Source organism: Thalassophryne amazonica, chromosome 2, assembly GCF_902500255.1.
Source record: "Thalassophryne amazonica chromosome 2, fThaAma1.1, whole genome shotgun sequence".
Taxonomy (NCBI): Eukaryota; Metazoa; Chordata; class Actinopteri; order Batrachoidiformes; family Batrachoididae; genus Thalassophryne; species Thalassophryne amazonica.
The window spans coordinates 77,000,178-77,020,260 of NC_047104.1; the positions used below are offsets into that span (position 1 = coordinate 77,000,178).

Consider the following 20,083-nt stretch of genomic DNA (forward strand, 5'->3'; position numbering starts at 1 on the left):
GATTTTTTGACAGGCAAAAACATGCTCCACGAATATCAAGAATATCACGCACCAACACGCACTATTAAGAAACCTATTCAGATGCGTTAAGTCACATTAAGAATGTCAGGTATGTGTCACGAATGACAGAAAATTGACATTCGTAACGCGTCTTGGTTATGTGTAAACGCACCTTTACCGAGCCCGCAGACTCGGTAAGTGCATCGGAGGCAGTGAGAACAATCGTAGTGATGCTGACCGACCTGCCTGATGGGGATGCAGAACACAATGCACTGTTAAACAAAAAAAAAAAGAAGCAAGCAAAATTGCACCAAAAAAATCTGCAGAACTGCGAGGCCGCGAAAGATGAAACGTGATATAGCGAGGGACCACTGTGTATATATGTGTGTGTATATATATATATATATATATATATATATATATATATATATATATATATATAGAGAGAGAGAGAGAGAGAGAGAGAGAGAGAGAGAGAGAGAGAGAGAGAGAGAGAGAGAGAGAGAGAGAGAGAGAGAGAGAGAGAGAGAGAGAGAGAGAGAGAGATATGCATACAGTAGTGTTCAGAATAATAGTAGTGCTATGTGACTAAAAAGATTAATCCAGGTTTTGAGTATATTTCTTATTGTTACATGGGAAACAAGGTACCAGTAGATTCAGTAGATTCTCACAAATCCAGCAAGACCATGCATTCATGATATGCACACTCTTAAGGCTATGAAATTGGGCTGTTAGTAAAAAAAAAAAAAGTAAAAAAGGGGGTGTTCACAATAATAGTAGTGTGGCATTCAGTCAGTGAGTTTGTCAGTTTTGTGGAACAAACAGGTGTGAATCAGGTGTCCCCTATTTAAGGATGAAGCCAGCACCTGTTGAACATGCTTTTCTCTTTGAAAGCCTGAGGAAAATGGGATGTTCAAGACATTGTTCAGAAGAACAGCGTAGTTTGATTAAAAATTTGATTGGAGAGGGGAAAACTTATACGCAGGTGCAAAAAATTATAGGCTGTTCATCTACAATGATCTCCAATGCTTTAAAATGGACAAAAAAAAAAAAAAAAAAAAGACGCGTGGAAGAAAATGGAAAACAACCATCAAAATGGATAGAAGAATAACCAGAATGGCAAAGGCTCATCCATTGATCAGCTCCAGGATGATCAAAGACAGTCTGGAGTTACCTGTAAGTGCTGTGACAGTTAGAAGACGCCTGTGTGAAGCTAATTTATTTGCAAGAATCCCCCTCAGATTCCCTCTGTTAAATAAAAGACATGTGCAGAAGAGGTTACAATTTGCCAAAGAACACATCAACTGGCCTAAAGAGAAATGGGGGAATATTTTGTGGACTGATGAGAGGAAAATTGTTCTTTTTGCGTCCAAGGGCCGCAGACAGTTTGTGAGATGACCCCCAAACTCTGAATTCAAGCCACAGTTCACAGTGAAAACAGTGAAGCATGGTGGTGCAAGCATCATGATATGGGCATGTTTCTCCTACTATGGTGTTGAGCCTATATATCATGGATCAGTTTGGATATGTCAAAATACTTGAAGAGGACATGTTGCCTTATGCTGAAGAGGACATGCCCTTGAAATGGGTGTTTCAACAAGACAATGACCCCAAGCACACTAGTAAATGAGCAAAATCTTGGTTCCAAACCAAATAAATTAATGCCTCGCAGATGTGAAGAAATCATGAAAAACTGTGGTTATACAACTAAATACTACAACCCCTGGCAAAAATGATGGAATCACCGGCCTCGGGGGATGTTCATTCAGTTGTTTAATTTTGTAGAAAAAAAGCAGATCACAGACATGACACAAAACTAAAGTCATTTCAAATGGCAGCTTTCTGGCTTTAAGAAACACTATAAGAAATCAGGAAAAAAAATTGTGGCAGTCAGTAACGGTTACTTTTTTAGACCAAGCAGAGGGAAAAAAATATGGAATCACTCAATTCTGAGGAAAAAATTATGGAATCATGAAAAACAAAAGAACGCTCCAACACATCACTAGTATTTTGTTGCTCCACCTTTGGCTTTTATAACAGCTTGCAGTCTCTGAGGCATGGACTTAATGAGTGACAAACAGTACTCTTCATCAATCTGGCTCCAACTTTCTCTGATTGCTGTTGCCAGATCAGCTTTGCAGGCTGGACCCTTGTCATGGACCATTTTCTTCAACTTCCACCAAAGATTTTCAATTGGATTAAGATCCGGACTATTTGCAGTCCATGACATTGACCCTATGTGTCTTTATCATCTTGAAAAATGATTTCATCATCCCCAAACATCCTTTCAATTGATGGGATAAGAAAAGTGTCCAAAATATCAATGTAAACTTGTGCATTTATTGATGATGTAATGACAGCCATCTCCCCAGTGCCTTTACCTGACATGCAGCCCCATATCATCAGTGACTGTGGAAATTTACATGTTCTCTTCAGGCAGTCATCTTTATAAATCTCATTGAACGGCACCAAACAAAAGTTCCAGCGTCATCACCTTGCCCAATGCAGATTCGAGATTCATCACTGAATATGACTTTCATCCAGCCATCCACAGTCCACGATTGCTTTTCCTTAGCCCATTGTAACCTTGTTTTTTTCTGTTTAGGTGTTAATGATGGCTTTCGTTTAGCTTTTCTGTATGTAAATCCCATTTCCTTTAGGCGGTTTCTTACAGTTCGGTCACAGACGTTGACTCCAGTTTCCTCCCATTCGTTCCTCATTTGTTTTGTTGTGCATTTTCGATTTTTGAGACATATTGCTTTAAGTTTTCTGTCTTGATGCTTTGATGTCTTCCTTGGTCTACCAGTATGTTTGCCTTTAACAACCTTCCCATGTTTGTATTTGGTATAGAGTTTAGACAGCTGACTGTGAACAACCAACATCTTTTGCAACATTGTGTGATGATTTACCCTCTTTTAAGAGTTTGATAATCCATTCCTTTGTTTCAATTGACATCTCTCGTGTTGGAGTCATGATTCACGTCAGTCCACTTGGTGCAACAGCTCTCCAAGGTGTGATCACTCCTTTTAGATGCAGACTAATGAGCAGATCTGATTTGATGCAGGTGTTAGTTTTGGGGATGAAAATTTACAGGGTGATTCCATAATTTTTTCCTCAGAACTGAGTGATTCCATTTTTTTTTTTTTCCCTCTGCTTGGTCTAAAAAAGTAACCGTTACTGACTGCCATAATTTTTTTTCCTGATTTCTTATAGTGTTTCTTAAAGCCAGAAAGTTGCCATTTGAAATGACTTTAGTTTTGTGTCATGTCCGTGATCTGCTTTTTTTTCTACAAAATTAAACAACTGAATGAACATCCTCCGAGGCCGGTGATTCCATAATTATTGCCAGGGGTTGTAGTATAGTGCTTCACAAGATTGCTAAAAAAGCATTTTGAACATAATTGTTTTGAGTTTGTAGCGTCAACAGCAGATGCTACTATTATTGTGAACACCCCCTTTTCTACTTTTTTTTACTAACAGCCCAATTTCATAGCCTCAAGAGGGTGCATATCATGAATGCTTGTTGGATTTGTGAGAATCTACTGAATCTACTGGTACCTTGCTTCCCATGTAACAATAAGAAATATACTCAAAACCTGGATTAATCTTTTTAGTCACATAGCACTACTATTATTCTGAACACTACTGTATATACGTGTGTGTGTCATATATATATATATATATATATATATATATATATATATATATATATATATAGAGAGAGAGAGAGAGAGAGAGAGAGAGAGAGAGAGAGAGAGAGAGAGAGAGAGAGAGAGAGAGAGAGAGAGAGAGAGAGGTGTGTATGTATATATCAATTTAAAAGGCCCAAATGTGTGTGTTTTTCTTTGGCCATTGTTATGTGTTGTGTTCAGTCAGTTTTGAGTTTCATTTTCAATCAGTTTTGAGTTTCATTTTCAGTCAGTTTTGAGTAGTACCTGCATGATTGTCTCCAGGCCTCAGTGGAGAACATCATGAAGGAAAAGATGTCAAAGAAAGGAGGACGCTGGTGGTTTTCATGGAGAAGCAAGACCAGCGAGTCCAACTCAGTACGTGCTCACAAAAACTTCCACAATGTGCAAGTCTCCACAGCGTGAGCACAGAACATTAAAGACAATTTAATCATTTGATCCTTCAGGATTCAGTGACAGACTCAGGAGAGAGAGGAAACAGTTCACTTACTGTGGCCTCAGAGGACAGGTGACTTCACACCATCATGAAAACACACAGTCATATTAATGTTCATCAGTAACAATCTGTACACGGTGCATCCGTAAAGTATTCACAGCGCTTCACTTTTTCAACATTTTATGTGACAGCCTTATTCCAAAATGGAGTGAATGAATTTTTTTCCCGCAAAATTCTACTCATAGTACGACTTAATGGCAATATGAATTTTTTTTTTGAATTTTTTTTTGGAAATTTTTGGGAATTTATTAAAAATAAAAATATGAAGAAATCACCTGTACGTAAGTATTCACACCCTTTGCTGAATACTTTGTTGATGCAGCTTTGGCAGTAATTCCACCCTCAAGTCTCCTTGAATTTGACACCACAATCTTGGTGCACCTGTCTTTGTCCAGTTTTGCCCATTCCTCTTTGAAGCACCTCTCAAGCTCCATCAGGTTGGATGGGGAGCGTCGGTGCACAGCCATTTTCAGATCTCTCCAGAGATGTTCAGTCAGATTCAGGTCTGGGCTCTGGCTGGGTCACTCAAGGACATTCACAGAGTTGTCCTGAATCCACTCCTTTGATATCTTGGCTGTGTGTTTAGGGTCACTGTCCCGCTGAATGTAAAACCATCACCCCAGTCTGAGGTCAAGAGTGCTCTGGAGCAGGTTTTCATCTAGGATGTCTCTGTACATTGCTGCATTCATCTTTCCCCTCAATCCTGACTAGTCTCTCAGTTCCTGCCACTGAAAAACATCCCCACAGCATGATGCTGCCACCACCATTCTTCACTGTAGCAATGGTGCCTGGTTTCCTCCAAACATGACGCCTGGCATTAACACCAGAGAGTTCAATCTTTGTGTCATCAGACTAGAGAATTTAGTTTCTCATGGTCTGAGAGTCCTTCAGGTGCCTTTTGGTAAACTCCAGGTAGGCTGCCATGTGCCTGTTACTAAATAGTGGCTTCCATCTGGCGACTCTACCATACAGGCCTGATTGGTGGATTGCTGCAGAGATGGTTGTCTTTCTGGAAGGTTTTCCTCTCTCCACAGAGGAGCGCTGGCTCGTCTCACTCAAGGACAGTTGGGATAGGCTTCAGTCACCTGTGACCCTTAACAGGAATAACCAGGTACACAAAATGGATGGGTGGAATATGCAGTAGCCTGTATAGACAGAGAAGGGAAATTGTATTTCTCAGCTAAGGCACAACAAGCCCTTTGGACACATGAAATAACCACATGTATTCTTGGACAATACAATGTGGTCTTTTTTTTTATCATCAGACCTAAAAATTGATTGAGTTCGTTCCCACCTTGTGGCCTACTCCTCACTATGTTTTTGAGTAAACATACAAACCAGTCAACACTCACATAGATAATTGTTCATGTAACTGCAACTACAACATTCACTATTTACTGTTTTTGGGATTTCAGGATGAAGGATGAGTCTTCATCGAGTGATGAGGACCACAGATCATCCAGTCAGACATCAGGATATTGTCAGTCAGAGAACCTTATGGGTTCTGCTAGTGTCTGTTACAAGAAAACCCTTCGACTTACCTCAGAGCAACTGGTGGGTGTTCCTGCAGCTCCTTATTTTACAGTGAAAACGCACACACACACACACACACACACTGCATAATTTCTGAACTAAGTCACTATTTTGTTTTTGTTTTTTTTTTTACTTGTTTTGCTGTTCCTATAACATATATTCAGTGTGACTTATATATGTAAAAATACTGCATTATCATCTATGACCACAAGATGACATTATCTACATGTGTTACAAGCTGCTCCTGCATACTGATCTGAAAGAGGTACTGTGATTCACACTCTTGAACAGAAGGTGGTGGTAATGCACCAATTTGCTGGATGTCAAACACTATAGAACAAGAAGAAGCAGAAGTTCTGAATAAGGAGCATGTGCTGGGTCTTAGAGAGTGAGTAAAATAAATAAATCATGCTCTCAAACTGAAAGACCACACTATTAAACAAAGAGAGAGAATAACCTAACCTTCATACTACTTGGAACTCCACTTTCTTGCACTTTGTGAGACAGCCAGAAAAGCAGGAGGAAGACAACTAGGCTAAGGTAACGGTAATTATAATGTTTTAAAGATGTATGAGTTTTAAAGCATTTAAGTGCATGTATTGAGGTAAATGTCCACACCTTTAGCTCTGAACAGATGTTTTGTCTCTTCAGTGGTGGCAAGAAACTGTTTACTCCTTAGTTCTATATGCCACCACAGTAAGATTAGTAAGAGCTTTAGCTTCTCCTCACTGATGCGGTGTTTGCATTACACATAAATAATGCATCAGTTAAATTAATTTTGCTTCTGATTGCATGACGCAGAAACATCACATTTCAAGAGTAAATGCGACTTACAGACTGGTGCGACTTATATATGTTCTTCCCTCTTCATGTTGCATTTTCTCTTCAGATGCGATATCTAGTTCACAAAATATGGTGTGTGTTAAGCTAACCAAAAAGTTAGCTACGATAACCACTAATCCGCCAACTGAAAAGATAACGTTTATAACGCTAAACCGATAAACTCCGAAAAAAAATTTGCAGAAGTTACAGCTAACCGCTACCTTTCGCACTGGCAGAAGCCAGTAAAGAAACTATAACATATATTCAGTGTGACTTATATATGTAAAAATACTGCATTATCATCTATGACCACAAGATGACATTATCTACATGTGTTACAAGCTGCTCCTGCATACTGATCTGAAAGAGGTACTGTGATTCACACTCTTGAACAGAAGGTGGTGGTAATGCACCAATTTGCTGGATGTCAACCACTATAAACCGCTAACTTTCGCACTGGCAGAAGGGCGCTACAGATGGATGCACGATAAGGTTCTTGCAGAAACTGCTAAATGGGTGGAGCAGCAGCGGGTCAAAGCCAACAACAAGCAGGCTTAATCTCCTGAAGCCATAAAATTTGTGAGGGAAGGGGAAATTGCTCATAAGACCAGCACGGCAGGTAAAAACCTACCCTCCACCTTGCAACGCCTCTGATTGGGAGCGGAGCGTGGATTTGAAGAGGAAGCTTGTCTTCCCATGGGACGTGACAGCGACCTCACTTTGACCAGACATGGTCTTGTTGTCCAGGAGCACAAAAACCATCATAGTAGCAGATCTCACAGTGCCCTGGGAAGAAAGGCTGGACATGTCTCACCAACTGAAGCAAGCCAAGTACCAGGACTTGATTGACGAAGCCGTTCTAAAAGGATGGCATGCAACCATCTTTCCAATTGAAGTCGACTGCCGCGGGTTTCCTGTAAAGTCAGTGTGCTTCTTCCTCCAGAGGATGGGCCTGGAGCCTAAACAGCTGAAGAAAGCCACCAGGAATATAGTCCCAGCAGCCGAGTCCAGCTCAATAGCTGTAGCTATAGAGAGCCCACAGCTGGAACCTTTCCGCGGGCAAAGCCTAGTCAGTCTTCGCTGCCCCACTCAGGCGAGGTGTACAGGTTAAGGGGCAAAACACCTGTGAACCTGAGATGCCTGCTGACGATGTGGAAGGGTTTCCAAAGAATGTGGCTCCAAGGAATACCATCTCAGATGACAACCTGCATTACCATTTTCAGAGTAGTTCCTGCAGTCGCAGCTTGTGGCAAAGCATCTTTGATGTTTATTTCACCCTAGCAGAAGTTACAGCTAAATGCTAACTTTCAGTATTGACTTGGCACACAGTCAGCACCGCAGAGGCTTCTATGCAAATCCAATGAGGCACTTTTGTCTTTAAATACCCTGTCAGCTGCTGCTAAAATGTCCCACTTACCTTTCACAGTGGCAGTGTAGATCAAGCGCAATGCACTTTCACTCATGGTTTCAATTATAAACAGATTCCTTTGGACAATTTATCAACAGATTAACAGCTACTCTGTCATTTTTACAAAGTGAAAATATCACAGTTTTAATGTAATGAAGAAGAAAGAATTTGAGCATTAAGGTTTGAGCATTAAACCAACACAAGCGCCAAGAGGCATTATGTGAAATCAGTCTCATCTTACCATAGAGCACTGCCATATACTGGATGGAAGTGTGAAAAGCAGCCAACATGCTGAGTCACACTTCACAAACAGAATTTTCAGTTTTGCAAATGCCTTTTTGTTTGTTTTTTACAAATGAAAAAAAAGACGTATTTATGAAATACACATCTATTTGTAAAAACCAACACACAAGTTACAAATCAGAAATTTGTGTTTGTGGATCACAGACTACGTGTGCAAATCAAGGACCATTTGTAGATCACTCTCTGTGCATTTGCAGGTATTAATGAGACAAATTTAACTCTATAAATAAGTGTCTTTTCACTTAAAAACTAAAGGTTTCTTTTAAAGCAGACACACTGTCGATCATAATGCATTACAGCAATGCATTATGGGAGTTTGGGGTTTTTGTTTTTTATTATTATTGTAGTACATGATAGTTTAGGAGTGTTGTTCGTGTTATGGATTTGTTGTGTTTTATAGTTCAAGGAATGTAGTTAGTTTGGTGAAGAGTTATGTTGTGACCATGAGTGAAAACGACATTCTAATTTACCTCTTCTGCCACTGTCTGTGCTGCTGCTGCATGTTGAAAGTAAATGACTTTTTTCCCCACCTGCACCGTCTCCTTTTCCTGGCGGAGGGCGGAGTTCCTTACGGCAGTTTGGGTGTTGCCAAACACCTAGCAGACAGAAATTAATGTTTGGTTTTGGGGTTTACAAATGTTTTTGACCATTCAGTCTTACTCACTATGCCAATAAAGAAATGACAGCGGACTAAAAGTTAGCGCAACTAAATTTAGCGGAAGCTAATTAATGGTGTTCAAAATTATCTGAAAAGATAGTCCGCTAATGAAAAAGTTAGCTTCGATAGTTAGCAGATTAGCAGAACTGTGCCCAACAGTGGTGGCTGCTGGTGTGTCAAAGACGGGAAGCTCATTGTCAGCTTACATCATAAAATTTGTCAATTTATTTATATGTAAATTCAAATATATAAAATGGTCATAACAGTCCCTAGTTGCACAAGCGTTTCCCAATTTATAACTATTAGATACATTATTTTATGATGGCACAATTACCAAGTGGTTAGTGTGCTTGGTTTCAGTGCGGAAGGTTCTCGGTTCAAACACCACCCCTGCCACATTTCTACATGTGATGTGGAGTTGATGCGGTGGGCACAGCTAACCAAAAAGTTAGCTTTGATAACTGGTAATCACCTAACTGAAAAGTTATCTTTTTTAACACTAAACCAATAAACTGTCTAAAAACGTATTAAAGCTACAGATAACAATAACCGATAACTTTCAATTTTGCCTCCCATGTACTCTCAGCTATTAAAAAGCTGATTTTGAGTTTAAACACCACCAAAGCTTCTAATACGTAGAACCAGCAGTGATCACAAACCCAAACAGCCAATGAACCAGTGCTTGTCTTTGTGCACTCTGTCCCCTGCTGTAGGAAAGCATCATTTACCTTGACAGGATATAGTGGTCCAGCGATGAGGCAGAGGTCTTGAAATGGAAAACAGGTTTGAATTATGGTTTTGCTTTAAAAATAAAATTATTCCGGATAGAATAACTACATTAATGTAAACTCTTAAATTGTACAAAGTGATATATAACACATATCTGTTAATTTTAAAATAATGCACTAATTCTGAAGATTTGAACATTAACACACCAAAGGGATTATGGGTAAACTAAGCCTCTGCTCATACTGATTGGTTGATTCATTCATTCTATGTAAAAACCAACACAAGTGAATCAATGTAACATGTGTTGGTGTTTACAAATAAATGTGCTTTTGGACAATGTCATTTTTCTCATTTGTATAAAAAAAGAAAGAAATTTTCAAGATCCTGCTAGACAGCGCCTAAGCGCACGCGTGATGACATCACAACTCTATCTGGTTAGGGAGACAAGGTTTCTTTCAGTAACAAGAACTGTCAAAAAACCTTCGTGTGTGATTGCTGGAGTTGTGGGGCGAAAGGAATCGCCGTTTGAATGCTTGAATAATGACGTCAGTCGCACAAAGAAATCAAATAATAGTGAAAACATGTTCGGTGTGGTGTCATAACACATCAGTCAGTCGCTCCGTGAGGCGTCTTAACATCAAGCCTGGTTCACATGGGAAGATAAATAGGCCAATATCGGACCCGATCTTCCCCTTCCGACAATTTTAAGGACGCCCCGACAAACGTAATGACGCTAAATATAATCTTATCAGATATTCCTGCTGTGTGTGGTGCGTTAAGAACGACGTGAGGAGCTAAATGTGACATGCAGCCAATCACAGGGCTGTGAAATGAAAATTGTAAAATCCGAGGAAAATTCGCAGGGGGTCTGGGGGGGCGCAGCTCCCCAGGAGCCAGGGTGTAGGGCCTTGTGGGGCCCCAGAAACCAAATTAAATTTTCATCTACTGATACATTTTCAACATCTCCTGGAAGAACAAATCTCAAAATTAATGCATATTTAAATGATCTGAGATTCACCCTTTCATTTGAACCATCAATGATCATGTTGAAATAACAGAATATGACATGGAAGTAGGACCTGTAATGATTTTCCTTTAAATTGTAAACCAAATTATGCATTAACTCAGAACAATTAAACTACATGAAATTCATGAAGACTGAAAAGACTGTTAAACCATGTCAAAAACCACAGCTAAAGATTGTAGAATATTTTAAAAATCAGGGTAAAATATCAATAACATACCTTATAGTAAAAAAGCCACACATTCTTGTGTAAATTCCTGTAAATCCACTTGAAGCCACAGTGTCTTTTTTACCATGAAAAAAGTCTACATTAATAAAAACTAATTTACACTGTTGTGTAAATTCATGTAGCCTAAATTCAAGCCACAATGTCTTTTTTTCAATGAAAGTCTAGATTAATGAAAGAAAAAAAGGCACATAATCTTTTCTAAAATCCTGTTTGAACAGCACAATGTTTATTTTCCAGAGAGAGAAAAAAATTCTTACCAGTTCGCTTTTCCCGTTTATCTTTCAGGTGTGTTGATGAAGCCAGCAACAATTCCACGGATTCTTGTCCTTATCAGACTTTTTCAAACCGTCTTTCTCGCCGTCTTCGCTCTGTCTGATGTCGCTCCGTGACACAGACATGCTGCAAAATTCTTCTTTTAAAAACTTTCTAAAAGTGTGCGATGTCCACATGCTACGTTTGGCTAAGCTTCGCACAGGAGCCACACTGTGTCACCGCAGCAACCAACCAGTCCCGCTTTACGACAGCTGTCATAACAGCCAGGCTTTGAGTGGCGTTTTTCCTCCGCAAATCCGAGGAAACTGATTTGTATCTGTAACACTCAGATCAGTGTCCGCGGACTTATAAAACGTGCATGATGTTGTAAAAAAAAAAAAAAAAGAACGCTTTGCGATAAGCATTTTAAAAACTCAGTAACGATCACAATTAAAGAGTACAACACTAACACCCCCCACCCCACCCCGCCCATGATGAAATCCACGGAATCCCATGGATCCGCGGAGTTTTCACAGCCCTGTGTTGCTTTTACCGTGTGGCTGACACCACACACTGTACAACTAAACCTGTCAGATCTATAATTTTTTTTTTTTTTTATCTCCACGTGTGGTCTCTCAGGTTTTGGAAACCTACAGACAATTTTAAAATCCTGCAGTCAACACTGTGATATAACCGGTCGCCAGTAGATGGCAGTGTTCTATGCATTTTGACGCTGGTTGTATCACACGGCCTGAATCACAATTTAACAGACTTTTCAGCTTTTGGAGAAGCAACCTGGGCTTCTTCTAGCATTTTTACATAAAACAAACACAAAAACAACGTCTATAAACCCAGAGAACCCAGAGACCAAAACCTATCGGAAGATAATTGGCCCGATGATGGTTTTCAAAGTTATCTGAAAAGCTAATCCAATAATGAAAACATTATCTTTGATGGTTAGTGGATTAGCATAACTGTGCCCACCACTGGGCATCAGACATAAAACCTGTGCCAGAATCAACATGCAGGTCCACCTTGAATCTGCTGTGGTGACCCCGAGTGGGAAAAAAATGGAGCAGCCAAAGGTACTTACTTTTACAAGAATATTATTAATGTTTTTAAACAAAAATAGCATAAAAAAATTCAAGAAGCACAAAGAACCTTTATTATTAAACATACATGACAGAGCCTGTTTCCTGACATTGTTCCATGCACATTATTTTAAAGATTGGCCAGCAGATGTCGCCATATGTAGTTGTATGAAAGCTTCAGAACACTGAACCGTTGCTTCATATTGATTCAGTGTTTCAATATGCTTCGGTTTCTCTGTCACAAATTTTCATGAATAAAATGCATCAGCAACCGCTAATTATTACCACATATGCCCGGATAGACTTATAATTATGAATACTTTGATGTGTTGCAATCCGGGACGTTAATTAACTTGCAGTGACTTTTAAACACTGAAGAATGAAGCACGGTAATTGCACAATCAGGTGTACCACTAGTGTTTCACTTTTGGCGAAAAATGAAATTCAGTATAATGCTTAATAGTTTGTTTCACAATGATAACAACATCCCAAGGGATCTTCATGCAGAATTTTATGAGCAAATACCATTTAGATTTTTTTCGGTGACAGACTGAGTGCTTGATCCTTGTGAACAAAAACAGGTACTACGGAGACTACATTAGGTTTGTGAAGAACTCTTTTATTCCAAAAAATTACACACCAAAGCATTAGAAATGGTTATTTCTGTGTCCTATAATGTGAGTCAAAAGACTGGACCAAAATTTCTGCTGTAAAATCTCCATCATAGTTTTACAAGTGATTCCAGTATAGAGCTACTACTACGGAGACTATAAGGCTCTACGGAGACTACATTTGGCACAAATTGTCATTCTTGAGGTACTAAAAATAAATATATCACTTCCAATTTCTAGATCATGGTTGAGACAAAGACACTCTAGTGAAATATATTGGTATCATTCCTGCACCTAGTGTTGCCTCTCTGTGAGTATGCTACTACGGAGACTACAATAGTTTGGGGGACATCCACATCCCTGATTATGTGAATTTCCCAGAAGTTCCAGCAATAAAACTGAAACAAATTACTAGCATTGTTTTGTAGGGGATCCATTTAGGTGTCAAATCTAATAAACAGGAATTATGAAATCAAAGGATTTATGTTTAGAACATAGTGTTTTCTCAAATGAATTGACAAATTTGGATTCTGGTTACAAACCTATTATTTTACTCAAATGACTGCTGCTTGGCTTCAAGTGAAGATATTTTGGTGTCATGACCAGAGAAATACTGGGAATGTCACTGATTGGTGTAGTTCTTTGGTTCGAGAGGATAAATATCAGCTTTATTATATAATGAGCAAATTTCACATTAAATGAGGTAACATGCAAAAAATTGCATTTTTTCACCATATATTCACCATTTTTGAGGTTTTTTATGCATTTCCAAACTGTAAAAAGCAGGGCACAGATAAAGGTATGCCCAAGGGTCCTTAGCAATAGCTTCTAATGTCCCTAATGGCATTATTTTATGAGATATAGCTTGGTAACATTGCATTATTAAAATGGTAACACCTGACTCACCAAGATCTTCTGACATAACGTCTAATGATAACAAACTCTACATATTTGACCATTTAACTGTTTGACATTTTAGGGGAAACTGAACTTCCCTTGCAGTCTTAGAGAAACTGCCTCTATATATATATATATATATATATATATATATATATATATATATATATATATATATATATATATATATATATATATATATATATATATATATTTATATGGATGAATAACAAAACAGACAATGACAAAACTCATAAAAAGAACAACGTACAATGAACTTGTGTGACCGAAGGGGTGAAGGCAGAAGCAAAGCTTGTAAATGCCCTCTCCATTATACCATAAAAAATAAAGAATGTATACATATATAAATATAGATAACTATATTAATAATAATGTCCCTTTCAAATTTAAGCTGGAGTCCCTCATTTTAAACATCCTGGACATGTTGCGGCAAACGTTTATTTGTAACTTTATACATAATTTGTATTGAGATGTAATCAACCAAGTCCCGGAATTTAAAAATTTGTAAAAAGGCAAATAATGGATTTGTTTGCTCATGATATGGTTTATTACTGATCATTCTTATAGCTTTCTTTTGCAACAGAAATATTGGATTAATATTAGTTATACATGTATTTCCCCAAACCTCAACACGGTATGTCATAGGAACAAGTAATGTATGATGTGAAATGGCTAAAGAATGTTGGGAGAGGAATTCTTGTGCTTTATGCAGAATTGCAATGACTTCTGACATTTTCCATTTAACATAATTAATGTGTTTTCCAGCTTAATTTATCATCAATATAAACACCAAGAAATTTTGTATCTGTTACAATTTAAATTTCGACATCATGTAATAATACATTTCTGCTTAAGTTCCTGGACTTATTCCCAAATATGATACACTTAGTTTTACCAAAATGGAGAGATAATTTGTTTGAATCAACCCATTGTTTAAATTTCTGTAATTCATTCTCCATCATGTCCAGGAGCTGTCCCAAATGATCCCCACTACAAAACACAGTCGCATCATCAGCAAATTAAATACAACTTGCGGACTTGGAAGCCAAACCTATATCATTAATGTACAAAAGAAACCGCAGTGGCCCAAGGACTGAACCCTGGGGTACGCCACATGTAATCTTCGAGAACTCAAAATTTATCCAACCGATGTGAACACACTGAAACCTGTTGTGTAAGTAGCTTGTTATCCAGTCATGTGCCAATCCCCTGATACCATACTTCTGTAATTTGTCCAATAGCAAAGTATGATCTATAGTATCAAATGTTTTCTGTAAATCATATCATATCACACACACACACATATATATGTGTGTGTGTGTGTGTGTGTGTGTGTGTGTGTGTGTGTGTGTGTGTGTGTGTGTGTGTGTGTGTGTGTATGTAGTGCTCACATTTATAATTTTCTGTTTGGACTCTGTGTGTGTGTGTGTGTGTGTGTGTATGTAGTGCTCACATTTATAATTTTCTGTTTGGACTCTGTGTGTGTGTGTGTGTGTGTGTGTGTGTGTGTGTGTGTGTGTGTGTGTGTGTGTGTGTGTGTGTGTGTGTGTGTGTGTGTGTGTGTGTGTGTGTGTGTGTGTGTGTATGTAGTGCTCACATTTATAATTTTCTGTTTGGACTCTGTGTGTGTGTGTGTATGTAGTGCTCACATTTATAATTTTCTGTTTGGACTCTGTGTGTGTGTGTGTGTGTGTGTGTGTGTGTGTGTGTGTGTGTGTGTGTGTGTGTGTGTGTGTGTGTGTGTGTGTGTGTGTGTGTGTGTGTGTGTGTGTGTGTGTGTGTATACAGGTTAGCTTGGAGCTGAAGGATGGCCCTAATGATGTGGTGTTCAGTGTAACTACGCAGTACCAGGGTACTTGTCGTTGTCATGGCACAATCTACCTTTGGAGCTGGGATGACAAAATAGTCATCTCCGATATCGATGGAACCATCACCAGGTTAGAGATTGTTATCACCCATCATGTAATATTGAATTTACTTGCAACCAAATCCTGGATAAATTAGAATGCCTATTTCATGTATTGTACGATTTTATACATGTAATATATTATTTCATGTAATATACGATTTTGGAAAAGCAGACCTGCCAATTGATATGCAGTTCGCATATTGAATTTGACACTTCAATGAGACAGTTATACAGAAGCACCACTGTGCTGCCTGCACAACTACAGCCAAATTCTATCAAAACTCTCTTCGTGAAGTAGACATCCCTTCTGACACAATGCATAATTGTCCATCATTATTACGCAAAGACTCTTTAATGTCAGAAGGTCAGGAAATGAGAAGATCATGTATGCGTCAATGAGTTGCCTGTGGTGATGGTGCGATGTTGCCTCTCATAGGTCAGACACTCTCGGCCAAATCCTGCCGACACTGGGCAAAGACTGGACACATCAGGGCATCGCTCAGCTCTACCACAGAGTCAGCCAGTGAGTGCTACGTAACCTCAGACTGTGCTCCTCAACACTGGAAAAACATCACATTGATTTAGTTATGAATGACAGTGTTACATTTTCACTGCTCGACTCATTGTCTTTGGCACAGCTAAACAGAAGCTCTGTCTGTCACAGGAATGGATATAAGTTCATGTACTGCTCAGCAAGGGCGATTGGCATGGCTGATATGACACGTGGGTACCTGCACTGGGTCAACGAGAGGGGAACCATGCTGCCAATGGGTCCAGTGCTGCTCAGTCCCAGCAGCCTCTTTTCTGCTCTGCACAGGTCAGAAATGAATTTAAAATAACCCCCCCAAACCATAAAAGAAACGCATATGCATGCTGAAAATAACTCGTGCGAATATCTGTCATTTTGGGCGACGGCATGGACAGAGGGACTCAGAAAATGCATAGCGCATGACAACAGCATGTTATTTGCATTATTATCACTTACTGAGATACACAACACGTAACGCGTACATAAAAAGTTGGCTCACTTTAACATTTGTCGTGTCGGCTGGTGCGTGCTGCTCTCCAAATTCGGCAGTGCGTCCTCATCAAGCTGGCTGCTTTGGCTGCTGTTTATTGTTGTACTATCCATGAGAAAATCATCCAGAATATCCATATTGGGACCAACACACACTTCTCAGCTTTTGTTGGCTTCTGTTTTATTCTTCTCTACAAGAGTCAGACAGAAGTCAGACTTCCAGAGCAAGAATTTTGGCTGAGGAAGCTTCTGCGATTTGAAGCGAAACGTCCTCGTGTCAAGCAACCCAGTCCAGTTGAAGATTCAAGCTTCTCTACTAGAGTACTGATAAAGCCTCACTGAACTGAGACACATGTATGATGCCTAAAACTTTTTACTGTAATAAAAAGCTGGTTTTGCATATTTAGAAATAATAAAATTGCTTAAGCTGTTTTGTTTTACCTTAAAAGTAAATAATTTGTATGTGGTAGCTAATTTCTTTTTGTCAGTTTTCTACACTTAAAACGCATTCTGTTGTTCTTTTTTTAAGGAAAATTGTAATTTCAGCATTTTTTTTCTTTCTTTGGGAAATAAGCAATATAATCTCATTTTATTTTTGACAGAATAGAGCTGTTTGACCGTCCTCCCCATTGAGCACTACAATTTTTAAACCACAGGTGTAAGTGTCATAAGCTGTTGCACAATACTGTGAACAGAGCCTCTAAAACAACAGCAAAAATATTTTTGGGTGAGACATAGAATATTAATTGTGGATAATGATTCCTTTGCTATTGAGAACTCTTAAGCCCCCATCACACATAGCAAGAATGTGCAGGAACCAAGAAATGGCAAAAATTGCCATTATCGGACGCAGTCTAGAGGGAAAGACGCGTTGTCAGCATTGTCAGAACACATCCAGATTACCTCGTCCACACCTGCACGATAGCATCCAAAGCATATGTGGACAACAGGAAGATGACACAGACTGCCGTCAGATGGCTGTAAAAGGTGCTGAAGACTGCCTGATGTCCAGACGTTTGGATGACAAACACAGGACCGGAGTTGGAGGGTACACTGTGTTCCTCCCTTTGCACAGTCCCTGCCGGTACTGAACACCGGAGTACAACCAACATATGGACCGGGCTCACACCATATGTGCCACAGCTGCAGAGGTGTCCAGTGGCACATGCGCCCCGCGTGCACACTTAGTGGCTCCTGCAGCCGTTATGAACACATGCACACAGCTGAGTGATCATTCCAGCCCTGAGCGTGTGCGTGGGGCTCACGCGTGAGTGAGTACGCAGCGTGCATGTGTGCAGGGCGCACATGCCACTGGACACCTTTTCTGAAAGTTTGCAGCAGTCACAACATGTGTCAGATGCAGCCTTTCCAGCAAACTTTAATTTCTTTTTTCTTTTTTGCTCACTTCAGGAGCACAAGGCAAGTTTGTACATCGTGATGTCGGTTGGATTGTCACATGGGTATCAGGTTTGGTGGACAGAGATGTCTGGACACAAATGCTGGACTCAACAACACAGCTCTGGTTTTTAATATCGCTTATTGAATGAATCAGCAGGGTCCGGTACACAGTAAGGCAGTCCAAAATCAGCAAACAAATCAGAATCATCAGGCAAAAAGGTGTGGTTGAAAAAACAGGCAGGTGGTCAAAACACTACATGGAAGCAGGACTAGAAAACACAGGTACAGATCTGGAAACGAAGGCACAAGGCGCAACAACCTGGCAGAGAACTAGTGCAACCTGTGAAGCTTATATACACCCAGGTAATGAGCTACAGATTAGAAACAGGTGTGTGGAAAGCTCCAGAATAGGGTGTGGCCCAAACAGTGGGCATCGCCCACCACCAAACACAAAGAGAGACAGACGAGAGATAGCGAAAGACAAATCCCAGACAGGAAAAACCCAACAAGAGAAATCACACAAGACAAAACAACCAAATCTAAACTAAGCAGAATCAAACAGAAAACATGACACAAAAGTCCAGATGATGACAGTACCCTCCCCCTAACAGCCAACTCCAGAGCGCGCGCATACACACACACACACACACACACACTCGCCCCAGGGTGGACAGTTGTAAGGTCATGTCCTTCAAAACATGGTATGTGTTCTACATCTGTGACGTCCAGGTCCAGAGATCTCAACAGCTGCTGCTGTCGGCAGACATGCCCCCTCACACAGACCAAAGTGACACTCTCTGTTTCTATGTTATGTGATAATTTTTTCTATGTATTTATGTAATTTTGTATGTAGTTATTGTAGTACTTATTTACATACCTGTTCTGGCCACTAGTGTGCAGGAATTAGTTGTGGCGACAGGTGTACGAGGCATTAGAGGCGGTTCCGATTTTTCACGAATGGCATGCAATTCCTCCTTCGTGCGCTAGTTGACTTCAAGCGTGCTATATGTGAAGGGGCCCTTAAATGTGTATTTGCAGATAATTTGGATTTGCAGTGAACTGTACCAACATAAGCAACATATAAGAACATTGTGTCCATAAAGATCATATTAGAGTGATGTGTTGGAGGATTTGCTTAATATTTTCATCTCTTGCATTATGGGAGTGTGAAGAAGTCACATTGATGGTGTAAAATGTGTTTGTTTTCTTGTGTAGGGAGGTGATTGAGAAGAAACCAGAGAAGTTTAAAATCGAATGTCTTACAGACATCAAGCAGCTTTTCTACTCAAATGCTGAACCTTTCTATGCTGCTTTTGGAAACAGGGCAACCGTAAGACAACCACACATTCACACACCGACAAATAAGTCCTGCTGCAACATCAAAAGGTTGAGTTTAAACTTTATCATAATTAAGGTGAGGCCTCCCATTGCCGTTTGTTGTCTCCCCTATTTTCGTCCCAATGTCAAAATTGGAGAAATGGGGCAGTAGGCAAAATTTGTATTATCTGCTATTTTATATCTGCTTTCAAATGCGTGTAAACAAATACGTATTGGCAAATGCACCCAATACCAACATGACAAAATTTTTACACGTTTCAAACTTTCCCAGTTGCTCACAATGTTCTACAGAGCTTCTGTTACCACAGATAACATAACACCCATTTTCAGGCTGTGATTGGGTATCTGCTTTTTTTACACCAAAAAGGTACACAATCAGGTATGAAAAAATGAAAATGGGAGATCACCCTTACTGATAGTTTTGTGTCATCACCATTGTATGAAGTGATAACTCTAAGTGCCTGTGTGTGGTCCTAGGATGTGTTTTCCTATAAGGAGGTGGGTGTTCCTCTGAACAGAATATTCACAGTCAATCCAAAGGGGGAGCTGATACAAGAACATGCCAAAACCAACATCTCTTCGTAAGATATACTGTGTGTGTGTCACACCTTTGTTTGTCTGATTGGTCATTTTTCTTCCATTTAAACTGAGTATGTC

General features: G+C 39.6%; 1 protein-coding gene across 5 annotated transcripts in view; it reads left to right on the forward strand.

The window, feature by feature from the left end:
- lpin1 (lipin 1) overlaps positions 1-20,083 on the forward strand; it is an 85,148-nt gene that overhangs the window by 61,050 nt on the left and 4,015 nt on the right. For all 5 annotated transcript variants that reach the window (XM_034188135.1, XM_034188151.1, XM_034188144.1 and 2 more), the window contains 8 exons: positions 3,954-4,046; positions 4,136-4,197; positions 5,601-5,739; positions 15,552-15,700; positions 16,109-16,195; positions 16,337-16,489; positions 19,304-19,418; positions 19,904-20,007. In XM_034188135.1, coding sequence (XP_034044026.1) covers positions 3,954-4,046; positions 4,136-4,197; positions 5,601-5,739; positions 15,552-15,700; positions 16,109-16,195; positions 16,337-16,489; positions 19,304-19,418; positions 19,904-20,007 — 902 coding nt within the window. The remainder of the gene's footprint in view (positions 1-3,953; positions 4,047-4,135; positions 4,198-5,600; positions 5,740-15,551; positions 15,701-16,108; positions 16,196-16,336; positions 16,490-19,303; positions 19,419-19,903; positions 20,008-20,083) is intronic.